This window comes from Engystomops pustulosus, chromosome 4 (assembly GCF_040894005.1).
Source record: "Engystomops pustulosus chromosome 4, aEngPut4.maternal, whole genome shotgun sequence".
Lineage (NCBI taxonomy): Eukaryota > Metazoa > Chordata > Amphibia > Anura > Leptodactylidae > Engystomops > Engystomops pustulosus.
Window position 1 is genome coordinate 78,063,393 of NC_092414.1, and position 13,325 is coordinate 78,076,717.

Below are 13,325 nucleotides of genomic sequence, written 5' to 3' on the forward strand. Positions count from 1 at the left end.
ATCATGGACCTTCCTTGTGTGTTAATTTGTCTTCTCAGAACCCTGAGACTATCACAGAGCAGGTGTATTTAGACTTGATTACACACAGGTGGAGTATATTATCAGTCATTTAAGACAATATTGCATCAATCAGAGATCCTCACTGAACTCCTGGAGTGAGTTTGCTGCACTGAAAGTAAAGGTGCCAAATAATATTACAGTACCCACTTTTCGGTTTATTATTTTTGACAAAAGTTTAAAATATGCAATGAATTTCGTTCCACTTCACAGTTGTTGTTGATTCTTCTACAAAAAAATTTAAAATGTTATGTCTTTAAGCACTGTATATTACCCTCACTGACTCTTCACTATCCTCTTTATTTTGCAGTCAGATTGCACATCCATTATAATAACAATTAATATTAGTACTAAATAATACATTACCATAAAAATACAATGTACACATAAAAAAACTCCAAAATCTCTACTACTAGTTTTGAGGTGCACTGAATACTAGATTACATGTTCAGTCTGTTGTACTATGGACATTGCAGTGGAGACTATATATGGGTCTCTCCACTTACACATTGATCTTGAGCTCTGTCGTTTAAAGTGAATTCTGTATTTGGTTATTTTTTGTTGGTTGAATTTGAACCTCAATAGAAAGATAAAATGGTTCATACTATAATAGTTAAAATAAATATATTGTCCACTGGTGTTTGGTCAGGTGCACTCCATGACAAAACCATCAATACATTGGGAACAGAAAGTATTCAGACCCCTTTAAAATGGGTTTGTTTCATTGCAGCCAATTGGTAAGATCAAAAAAGTTCTTTTCTTTGCTTGTTAATGTACACTCTGCACCCCATCTTCACAGACAAACAGAAATGTAGATATTTTTGCTAATTCATTAAACAACAACAACTGAAATATCATATGGTCATAAGCATTCAGCCCCTTTGCTCAGTATTGAGTAGAAGAAGCTTTTGAGTTAGTACAGCCATGAGTCTTCTTGGGAATGATGCAACAAGTTTTTTACACCAGGATTTGGGGATCTTCTGCCATTCTTCCTGCAGATCCTCTTCAGTTTCCTCAGGTTGGATGGTGATGGACAGCCATTTTCCAGTCTCTACAGAGATGTTCAATTGGGTTTAGGTGAGGGCTCTGGCTGGGCCAGTCAAGAATCACAGAGTTGTTCTGAAGCCACTGCTTTGTTATTTTAGCTGTGTGCTTGGGGGTCATTGTCTTGTTGGAAGGTGATCCTTTGGCCCAGAGCACTCTGGAAGAGGTTTTCATCCAGGATATCTCTGTACTTGGCTGCATTAATCTTCCCTACATTTGTACCATGAAAAGATCATACATATTATTGAACCAAAATGCTATACAGCAAAAAAAAAAAATCACAAAAGTTCTTACATACGAAGCACCAAAGAGGTCCTCTGATCTTTTGTTCAGGGTTAGTTTATTATTACAGACCTCTCCAATATGATCTTCTGATTTGTAATGTAACTGACATATAGTAATTGTTATTTACAAAGTATTAACTTATTGGTAAATCTTGTGTATGAAGGAATCTCTATAAATTGATTTGCAGGTCAGAAGACACTATATCCCAAGATGAGAAACACAGGTACTTGGTTTAGTTTTCTCTTTCCCCACTTTTCCCAAATGGCACCACTAGGAAGTACAATTTGTCCTTCAGCAAACATACCCACACATCTCTGTAAATGGGAAAATTAAAAAGTTATGGTATTTGGGAGCAAAGAAGTAAATAATAAGGAAAATTGGTTAAAGAGGTAATGGATAGTGGATATGTCTGATCAAAGGGGGTCTGATCAAAATTCCATGTGAATTAAGCTCTGGTATTCATTTTTACAGGGCAGCTGGAGATAGTCTTCCAAAGTGCATATGGTGCATGCTCACCAATGACTTGTTCACCTCCATTGTTGTGATTGCAGGGGAATAACAAATATTTAGTAATATAGTGGTTTAATGTAATGTGGGATTATATAGATGGGGGAGTGGAAGTTGGTGTCGAGACACAGTAACATGCAGATATGGAATGTGTGTCATTAATCTGATCAGAGAATTCCCGGAGACAGGAATGCAAGGCTCAGTTTAAAAAGGAGAACAATGTTGGATCGCTGGCAGATTAAAGAACACATGTAGGGTGGTAGACTGAGATGAAGGAGGGGAGGTATGGAAGTGCGGCGCTATGGAAATATTGAAAAGACAAGTCTGATGTGTTAAGAATAGATTGAAGAGGAAAGAGTTTAGTAAGAGAAAGACCGACTAAAAGAGTTACAATTATCGAGACAAGAGTAAATCAAAGCAACACTTATTTTCCATTGTCACGAAAGGGTAGATTCTTGGGAAAAGCTTTTGAGGTGCATGAGGACCAGGTCAAGAATGACCCCGAGAAAAAAAAAGGACTGCTGCCTTGGGGTTACGGTGATACCACAGACAGAAATTGAGGAGGTGCAAAAGAATAGAAGTTCATTTTTAGAAAGATTAAAGGGGTTTTCCCACTAACAATCCTGAGGAGGAGCTGGTGGTCCACAGTATCAAACACTGCAGAGATCTAGAAGATTGAGTAGAGAATGGTCACCTTTGTCTGTGACAAGATCATAGGAGATTTTAGAACATTTTCAGTTGAGCACATAGTGCAGAAACTGGATTGTAAGACGACCAGAAGAGTCAGCAGAGAGATAACGAGTTAATGGCCCGGATTTGGCGATGTAAGTGACCGAAGCAAACTTCTAAGCCCTGTTTTTGTCCATAGTGGGAAAGTGTCAATAGTGGGATAATCGCCTTAATCTAATATATTAAGTCTGTTACATGTATTTAGTATTTTTAATGTATTTTCTTTGAGGAATTATGGCGGAGTATATGTCGGTCTCCCAATAGATGCATCTACTACATGTCGAGATCCAAAAGAAGCAGAAGGTATTCCCATTTTTACTGTATAATTAAAATTATAGAAATGAATCTACAATATATTTAATAAATAACGCATTCCTGCGTCCCACTTCACCTTTAATGTCCTTCTCTTTTGCATGATAAATTTCAAGAGACTGTGATTCTGTGCTTGTGTATGGATTATACTTTCAAGTGGTCTGTAAATAATTATACACAGGAGCAAGTTATGTATGGTTAAGTGTCCCAATTATTCTTATATTAAACTTGTGCACATATTTTAAACAAATCCTTAAAACTATCACATAAGTTTGACCTAATTTTACTCCCCTCTGGTGCTCTTTACTGCAGCTGAGGTAAGCACTGCCACTCATTGCTTAATGAGAATAGGGTAGTTTAACATCTTTTTAAATGGGCATGATGCACGGATATTTGCTACAATAAACCACTGGCCTAGGGGGTTTTGTGTCCTAGGCGTATCAAATAACAACTTTGATTCCTTAAAAGGGAATAGGTTTCTGTAACCAAATTGAATATATTGCTTAAAATCTTTATGCTATGAATGATCCCTTTATTTGGGGATTCATCAGCACATAATTAAACTATCATAATGGCACCTGTCGTTGGCTGCTATCTACACACGTGGACAAAATTGTTTCTATGAAAACAAAGAAATGAAAGGCAGACAAAGTGTTTAAGCTCCTTCCAAAGAGGCTCAATAAGGTTTAGGTCAGGACTTATTGAAGGTCACTTCAAAATAGTCCAATGTTTTCCTTCGTGGGTGTTTTAGGTCATTATCCTGTTGCAAGACCCATGACCTTCGATTGAGACCAAGCTTTCTGACACTAGGCCGCAAATTTCTCTCTAGAATCCCCCGATAATTTTGAGATTTCATTCTACCCTGCACAGATTCAAGACACCCTGCCCCAGAGTATAGACAGCATTCCTGGCCCAAGGCTGCAGCTTCCTCCATATTTCACAGTAGGGCCAGTGTTTGGAAAAATAAAGCATATTTTGAAACATCTGTGAATAAAGAGCTGATGTGCCTTGCCCAAAATTTTGATTTTAGCTGTTGTTGGTCAGTGAACCACGGACTGTACGGAGTCCTGTGGTATAAATCATCCATACCGCTGGGAACGGAACTCCTTACATGATCTATGATGTAAGGAGTTCCTGCTTTTTTTTACAAAACCGCAACACCGATACAGTAAATTGTCTCTGCGCTACGTTTTTTTTTTTTATTTTTAAAAAAAAAAAAAAGCAGGAAATCCTTACATCATAGATTGCCATCGTAATATTGTCGGTCCGTGCCACAAGACTCTGCACGGTCCGTGGTCATGGACTGACGACAGCAGTGTGAGACTGTCCTTACAATTTATCCCGTCAATGAGAGTGCTCGAGATAGTGAGTGCTGTCATCTGCAATTTTCAATACTGCAATACTATCGCTAGTGAGAACTGGACCTCTATTCTCCAGATTGCTAGTCAGACCAAAACTGATCAGCTTATTATAACTTCGTACAATCCCTATAATGTAATAGGGAATCCTATTTCCATGAGTTGCAAACAACATCTAGATCAATCCTTAGGGCTGGCTATAAAACTGTTGTGGATGCAATAAATATTTTTGATCTCTGGTTTATATGTGTGGTACTTTATGTAACTAACTTCTTCAAATGGTTTCAGCCCCCAGCAAATCAAAAGCACTGAACACAATGCCTGGATCACCTCTTCCGGAGAATGTCTGCTAGCACAAGGCTGGACTAAGAACTCTTAGCACCAAGTACGGGTAACTGTTCACAAGTCTCATGTGACGCCTCTTCTGCTCTCCATGGCTAACGCGGTACAAATCTACACTGTGACGCATCATGGATATTCTGGAGAGGACATTTTGGGTCCACAGATGCTTTTGAGTCCACAAACACTAATGTATGATTTCATTTCATTGTAGATGCTATCAAAGGGATCCTGGAAATTGCTCATGGTGGAGCATTTTTGTTTTCTTTCTTGCACTCAAGGTTTATAGACCAGTTTGCCTTTTATGTAAAATACTATAGTGCTAGAAACCTTTAACTCAGAATGTGCACTGCAGTGGTGACCAGTTTTATGTATAATGCAGTTTAACAAATCCCACTTAGTGGTTTGAATTCCTAACTGTGAGTTACATACAGTCATATGAAAAAGTTTGGGCACCCCTATTAAACTTAATCATTTTTAGTTATCAAAATTTGGGTTTTTGGAATAGCTATTTCAGTTTGATATATCCAATACCTAATGGACACTGTAATATTTCAGGATTGAAATGAGGTTTATTGTACTAACAGAAAATGTGCAATATGCATTAAAACTAAATTTAACTAAATATGGGCACATGCAGCTTTTAATGAGTTCCTGGATGAAGGTATTTTTGACCATTCCTCTTTACAAAACAATTCCAGTTCAGTTAAGTTTGATGGTCGCCGAGCATGGACAGCCCGCTTCAAATCATCTCACAGATGTTCAGTGATATTCAGCTCTGGGATGGCCATTTCAGAACATTATTGTTCCGCTGCATGAATGCTTGGGTAGATTTGGAGCAGTGTTTTGGATCTTTGTCTTGCTAAAATATCCATCCCCGGTGTAACTACAACTTTGTCACTGATACTTGAACATTATTCTCAAGAATCTGCTGATACGGAGAGGAATCCATGCGACTCAACTTTAACAAGATTCCTGGTGCCGGCATTGGCCACACAGCCCCAAAGCATGATGGAAATTTTACAATGGGTACCTAGTGTTTTTCTTGGAATGCTGTGTTTTTTTGGCGGCCATGCATTACACCCTTTGTATGACCAAACAACTCAATCTTTGTAGGTCCGTAGGATCTTCTTCCAAAATGAAACTGGCTTGTCCAAATGTGCTTTTGCATACTTCTCGTGACTCTGTTTGCATCTTTCGCACTCTCCAATACAGCTTCTCCTTGTGCAAAGTACGATGTATTGTTGACCGATGCATAGTGACACCATCTGCAGCAAGATGATGCTGCAGGTCTTGTGAGAACGGTCAAGGACAATCCTCAGACCACCTCCACTTTCTTCTTCTCTGCCTTTCTGATATTTTTCTTGACCTGACACTTCTGGGCTTCACAAGAACCGTCCCTGTCGTCTTGCATTTCCTTACTATGTTCCTCACAGTGGAAACTGACAGGTTAAATCTGAACAACTACGTTGAACAATCTTTGTTTTCAGATCATTTGAGAGTTGTTTTGAGCCCATGATGCCACTTCTCAGAGAAGATTCAAACAGGAGAACAACTTGCAAGTGGCCACCTAAATACCTTTTCTCATGATTGGATACACCTGGCTATGAAGGTCAAAGCTTAATGAGGTTACCAAACCAATTTAGTGCTTCAGTTAGTCAGAAAAAAGTAGTTAGGAGTATTCAAATCAAGCAAATGATAAGTGTACCAATACTTTTGCACCTGTCAAATTTAGTATTAATGCATATGGCACATTTTCTGTAAGTACAATAAACCATTTCAATCCTGAAATATTACTGTGTCCATCAGTTATTAGATGTATCAAACTGAAATAGCTGTTGCACAAACCCAAATTTTGATAACTAAAAATGATTAAAATAGGGGTGCCCAAACTTTTTCATATGACTTAAAGAATTATTATTATTATTTATTTATATAGCGCACACAGATTACGCAGCGCTGCACAAAGCATGCCAAATTGACTTTAACCTGGACTTCAACGTAGAAAACAGCAGCTACAGAAACTTTAATTAAACTTGGTTCTATAGAAAATTAGATATATAAGGGGATTTATCTTTAGGCAGTGGTTTGCGCCGACGTCTATGTGTTAGACTGACAGGTTTCCAACAGTCTGATTTATAGTCTAGTGTATTTGCCCTCCAATGCGAGTATCGGCTGTGTGTGCTTTGTGCAAATAGACTGCACCAGTTGCACATGTTTAACATCTGCACAATTTCAGCATTTTTGCAATGTGTTTACACTTTCAAAACCAACCCTACAATCCCCCGATATGCCTGCAACAACCTTACAAGCCGCACCTGTGCAGTCTCAAACCCAACAAGCTGCAGCCATGTCTCCCACAACCCTCCCATTCATGACCATGCCAACAACAAGTCGACAACCGCCAGCCATTATTCCGCAAAACCACAGTACAAATAACAGCAACCACAATCCTGTGTCTATGGTGGCTGCCTTTGAGCGACAATCAGCGACCACTTTGCAGCCCAATTAATCCAGGGGCGACTCAATTCCAGACATTAATGTACCAACCGGACGTTTAAAAAAAAAAAAAAAAACATTTTAAGGGCTAGTATCAACATAAATCACTACAATGCACCAGGTGTAGTAGCGATAGACACACATATAACACCTCCTATGTGGTGTAGTTTTGCAATTTTAATTTGCGTTCTTTTGAAAATTCTCCGTCGGTGTATCCGGTCTTGCAAACCCAAGTAAGTTGTTAAATGCTGCAGAGGTGTATGACTTTAGAGGTGCCTTTTTTCCCTACTAAAAGAAACCCAGCAATAAATAAATAAATCTCCCCATAATATCCAACTTTTGTAACGCAATGAAAATCATGACTATTTGAGTAGACCCAACTACCCGAGGACAAACGTGCAAATGTTTTTGTTACTTTTCAGTTGCAGATTTCACTGCAGGTTTTGAGCCACGACCAAGAGAGTGTTAAAGGAAACCTACCACTTGTAGTGGCAGGTTTCTGATGGAAATACCTGGCACCAGCTCAGGGTGAGCTGGTGCCGGAGCTTATTTTCGTTAGTGTTTTAAACCGCGGTATCGCGGTTTAAAACACTTTTTAAACTTTATAGCCGGCGCAGGCAGGTACGCGCTCGGCGCTTACCATGCGCGCGACTACATAGGAAGTGAAGGAGAGCCGCGCGCATGGTAAGCGCCGAGCGCGTACCTGCCTGCGCCGGCTATAAAGTTTAAAACACTAACGAAGATAAGCTCCGGCACCAGCTCAGCCTGAGCTGGTGCCCGGTATTTCCATCAGAAACCTGCCACTTCAAGTGGTAGGTTTCCTTTAACAAGAATTGGGAACTAAAGGATGGATGTATAGTGTTCCTTCCTTCTGAATCCAATTCAAATACTACTCTCCCATAAAATGCTAAACTCTTTGAGGCATTTTAATCTGTTTTAAGGCCCCTGTTCGCAAACATTTTTTCCATTGCCTGCAAACCAGGCATCTGTTTTTGCAGTCCGTGTGTCTTCAGTTTTTTTTTTTTTTTTTAAAGTTTCTGAGCTGATCTATGTAAAAACAGTCCGCATGTTGTGTAATAATGTTTTTGTGGATCCGCATTACAATTCTTTTGTAAAAAGCTAGCAAATGTCATAGACAGTAGTCTGACTTTATTTGCAACACAACTACCTAAAATGTGTCTTGCAACACATTTACTAAGGGTTATAAACACTTTTGTAGCTTAGTGGGAAAAAGGGCTTTGTGTCATTCAGGCATATTTTTCTGGAGTAACCTAACAAAATGTGCAGAGTTTAAGAGTATCAGTCTAGCGTTACACTGTATCTTTTAGATATTTTTTTGATGAATTGTCTTCTTTGTGTCCATTATTTGACATCTTGGTGTGAATGTGTGACTTATAGGTCCTGACCACTAGAAGTTAATGACCCAGCTTATGTTAACTGTACATAGCGTTGCAAAACCTGGTTTACTGCAACTATGGCCAGCAAGAGACAACTGTGCTTGGTCCATGAAAAGCGGGCTGGAATTTGCAAACCACAAAACAGCAGCGCTGTAATAAAAACATTACGGTTTGCTGTGTTACAAGGAAGGAGTGGCTTCTTGCATCATATCATTATGATGTACTGAGTCCCAGCCTCAGTTTTTTATAGACCAACCACAGTTGTGTGCCGCCAGCCATACTTTAGTGGTTGAGATAAAGATATTCTCTTAAAATTTTATACAAACTGCAAAACTGTTATGAATTTTATACATTCTGAATAAAGGAGTTTATTTGTGCCATCTGTGTGTGGGTTAATAGACCAGCAGAAGTAGTAATTTTGTAGTAGGTTCACATAATGTATAACGTTCTTCTTTCTTGTGTGTCTTTGTAATTTAAGCACTGCACATCTATTCTGATCTACGGATAGCTTGTTATAGAGCTGGAAGATATAGCAGTAGCAAACAAAGTTATATAGTTTTGTAAAATACAATATTAACCAGTAATTTTATTCATGTGTTTGGGATTAGGGGATGCTCCTACTGATGTACAATAAAACTGTGAAAGTGTACGTGTAAAGATACCCACTAGACTGGATCCAGAAAGCTGAGTTTTAGATCTCTTCCTACAGAACTGGATCATCCAGCTGAGCTCCTCCTCTCAGGAACAAGAAGGACTGTGTATCCATTGTGACAGGAGATCCTTGTTAAACATTAAGTTAGAAATCAAAAATTACCAAAATACTGGTAGAACTGCAATGTACAAAATTTTGTGTTTAAAGAGGACCAGTCATGAATCAAGTTATACGTATCCAAAATGTCAGTTTTAGTTAATAATATTCCACAATTCTGGTGGGTCTGTATTTTAACAGACAACTGGGTTAACATTCTGATGGGTTGGGCCCCAAACATACCTTGAAAATGTTGTAGTGACACTGATACAGAAACAGGTCTTGTTTAATCCCCGAACTGTGTGGTTTTGCTCAAAAACAATTATAAAATTCAGGACCTTGGGAAAGCTGTACATAAACACATTACTTCCACATCCACAGGAACTGCTCCTTGAACTTCCCAAACAGGACTAATCAATCTGAGCTGGATGACTCAAAGCAGCTGCGGGATGGTGCAGCGATTGATTACTTCTGCCTATCAGGGACAACACAGTGATGACATATTCTCGACTTATGCTGGGCAGGACAAGGCTGGAGCAGTGTATAATTAGGTTGAGGAGAGCATCAGGGAAACCGCTGGAGTGACAGAGACTCATTATCATAACAGTTTTTTTTTCAGGAAAACCACTTGGTTCAAGGATTAAACAAAATATGTTTCTGCATCAGTGTAACTACAGCATTCTCAAGGTATGTTTAGTTCATAATGCATAAAAGAATGGTAGATTTCCTTTCATTTCTTCTTACAGCTCTAAAAGGAATAACCAAAACAGCACTAATGTAGATTTCCATGGAACATGTCCCTTAATTGTTATTTCATGAGAAATATGGGTCCTATTATACACTTTGCGTGGCAGAAGAGACCCAATGAGCACTACTCAAAGTTTAGCATGTGCGCACCATGCTGTGTAAAACTGGACTCCCTTGTAGCATGTTCTCCTCCACCCTCAAGAAACTATGGCAGGCAGCTGTCAGATAAAGAGAAGGCATCACCTGTACTCACACCATAAAAAGCTGTAATTATTGGAATTTGTAGGTGCACCTCTTACTATGAAAATAAAAGTACAGATAAAGGCAAAATATTCAGAATAAAAGTATTGGCAGTTTATTGTGGTGTGGAGCATACAAATACTTTAGAGCTTCTTCCAATCCCATTTGTCACTAGGTATGACCCAGTGTTAAGGCAGGAAAAGTGGTGAAACCTGCAGAAGCAATGCTGTCGGGTAAATGCTTTAGGCATCCACATGCAAGTCTTTGGCCACCAGCATTTCTGTCACTGGATGCATTGAGGATCGATTCTTCAGGAAAGTGCTGACCGCCAGATCCCGAGCTTTGTCGAAGTTGTACAGGTCCCTGAAAATAAGTAAGGATTTCTATGTAGTATTTTAATTTACTGATGCGGATAATTACATTACTTTTCTACATGCCACCTTTCTCTTTATCACATGAATCCTTTTTATATCTTACCGATACAAGGGACGAGTAAATTTCATGCGACCTTGCTCTGTTGCCATTTTTAAAGCCAAAGGAATAGCATCTTCCCACTTGGCAAGGATACACACTCGTAACCACCTAGATGTGGGGAGGAGAAAACAATCAAAGCTTTCAGTACATTTTCTTTAAGTTACAAGCGGAGAGCACACATGATACATCCACTTGGACGGTAAATTTTATTGCATTTCAGGCTGGCACCTCCACTAGAAACCTCCTGTTTGTCAAAAATAAAGGATTCAAGAAAATCTACCTTTAAAATGTAGCATGATAAACCAGGGGCATGTACTCATACATCCACTAATGTGACTGGGGGGGGGGGGTCCTTACTAGATGGTGCGGTAGCTTCACTTGATGTTACTTTGTGCAATGAGCACTTCCCCCTCCCAATGCACTGTGCCGATGCCAGAGACTCCATCAGCGCATGAACTTGCAACGATCTGATATCAAAAATGAAAGGAAAGATCTCCCAGTGGCCCTAAATTTCTCCAGAGAGGAACATTACTATTTTAATGGGACATTTCAAGACACAGAGGGAAAGATTCCCTCTTACAAAGAGGGTCTTCAACACCTTACAAAATGGTCTTAACATTCATGGCAGCTTCATGACCCTCCTATCTCTGACCTGGAGGCCACAAGCAGATAAGAGCCAGGGCTCTCGTTTCACTTCACAGGTTTTTAGTGTGTTTATTGCAGTCCTGTTATAAATAAGATGTCCCTGTATTTATCAATCTGTCGTGTTAAAGTTTTTTTTTTTTAATATCCTTTGACGATCGCTGCCTAGTTTGTATAAAATGCTGTGAATTTTCCGTTTCATGCATGACATGTCTGAAGAAGAGAACTAGTATTCTCAAAAGCTCACTATCAAATATACTCAGTTAGCCTCAAAAAGGAAACTTGCATCAGGTAGAGGGAGGGCGAAGTGCTAAAAAAGCTGGCAGAGGATGAGACAGTGTTACAGCCTTTGAAGCTGCAGGACACAGGGGATCTGGTAACACCCCCAGGGGCCCTTTAGCTCATTGGCATACTTTTAAAACACAATTGGCCATAGATAACACAATTTAAGATTGCCACAATCATAGTGCCTGGATCTACAAGTGTCCCTGGTTTATCAAGCTTGATTTTTCTTTCCTTAATAAAAGTTTATACTATTTACGTTCTCCTATTTTGGAGAAGAACAATGAAAATAAGTGGAAAGATGCTCAGAGACCAACACTTCCAAATGTACACTGTTTTTGTTTTTAATGCAGCAAGAACCACAGTGTACTCCTTACAAGCACAAAGATAACAGGTTCTCCAAAATATAATTAAAAGGTGCTACAGTGCAGTTTCTCAGAGGAATAAAAACATCGGCCACTAGCTCTTCAATGTAGATGTGGATGTTGACTTCTCAGACCCACGCCACTTATGTTATTACTAGGATTGGTGATCTTCGAATGCCTGGGAATGAGTGCCAAAAAAAAGGTGAAGATGGCCCTTTTTCAGTAAGGAGACAAATTCTGGGATCATGGAACTTGCCGCAGACTAACCTGTGCATACAGAACAGCCCCTTCCCATAAAGGTTTTATCATCAAGCATCCAGTGTGAAGCATGGTACCAATTCTACATTGTAAGATAACTGTTAGTCTTGGAGATACATACCTAAATAGAATTTCGGAGTTCTTGACAGCATTAAAGTTGTATACCTCTTGCATGCGCTTCACATGAGACAAAGGTAAGGGATCCTGTGTGCAAAATAAAATGAATTCAGAGTCTGAATCTACAAAGTCTACAAACACACACACAATGGGGGTAATTTATCATAAGACAGGCTTCTTACGACAGTTCTAAGTCTGTCTTTGGAGCTCCACTGTCTGGTGGATTTATTAAAGTGGCTTTTGGCCCTTGATAAATCTACTGACAGTGTTCTTATGCTATGGGGGGGGGTTGGTTTCCAGTCACATTAAAAGTCGCAAAATACAATCAAAAGTCTCAGCAGATTGACTTCAGTCCTTACCCTGGTCTATTTGCGCCAAAACAGAAAGTCGCAAAACATGAATTCAGTCCTATTGTGAAAACTTGACTATGGAAGTTTAAAGGAAATCTACCACCGGGATCAAGGATTGTAAACCAAGCACACCCTCTGGCAGGATCCACCCTTCTTTTATCTCCTTATGCGGTTGTTTTTACCAAAAAAAAATGACTTTGGCTCAATTAATGGCTATGTAGCCTGGAAAACCCTCATACTCATTTGCAAACATTTCAAAATCTATTTTTTTTTTTTTTTTTGTAAAAACAAGGTCATAAGAAGAGCAGATCCCCCCCCCCCCCCCAGAGGCGGCAGTAGATTTGACACAAGAAGGTCTATGTAAAAGTGACTTTGCATTGTCCAATGTTTATTTGGAAAGCTGCAAAAACAACATTTGCGCCACAACCGAACTAAAACAACGCCACACAGACAAAAAACACAATTATACATCACCAATAAAAAAAGAACAATATGTCCTTAACCCACAAAAGTAGCATCTCAAAAGGTTTTTATAAAGTTCTCAGGGACCTAAATATGTATAATACATCTCAGAT

The 13,325-nt window shown here is 39.2% G+C and overlaps 2 protein-coding genes across 5 annotated transcripts in view; one reads left to right on the forward strand and one right to left on the reverse strand.

Annotated features, from left to right (window-relative positions):
* Positions 1-9,499, forward strand: part of C4H12orf75 (chromosome 4 C12orf75 homolog) — a 33,970-nt gene extending 24,471 nt beyond the window's left edge. For 3 of the 4 annotated variants that reach the window (XR_011854879.1, XR_011854878.1, XM_072146455.1), the window contains 3 exons: positions 1,574-1,609; positions 2,852-2,925; positions 4,581-6,416. Coding sequence is in view for 2 of the 4 variants with exons in the window: in XM_072146455.1 (XP_072002556.1) it covers positions 1,574-1,609; positions 2,852-2,925; positions 4,581-4,645 (175 nt within the window). In the remaining 2 variants the exon portion in view is untranslated. Of the gene's footprint in view, positions 1-1,573; positions 1,610-2,851; positions 2,926-4,580; positions 6,417-9,135 lie in introns of those variants that run through there. The other variant, XM_072146456.1, reaches the window with a different exon arrangement.
* An 855-nt stretch (positions 9,500-10,354) lies between these two features.
* LTA4H (leukotriene A4 hydrolase) overlaps positions 10,355-13,325 on the reverse strand; it is a 29,543-nt gene continuing 26,572 nt past the window's right edge. Inside the window, exons 17-19 of the mRNA XM_072146454.1 lie at positions 12,405-12,487; positions 10,740-10,844; positions 10,355-10,625 (exon numbers count right to left, since the gene is read on the reverse strand). Of these exons, the coding sequence (XP_072002555.1) occupies positions 10,505-10,625; positions 10,740-10,844; positions 12,405-12,487 (309 nt within the window). The 3' untranslated portion in view covers positions 10,355-10,504. The remainder of the gene's footprint in view (positions 10,626-10,739; positions 10,845-12,404; positions 12,488-13,325) is intronic.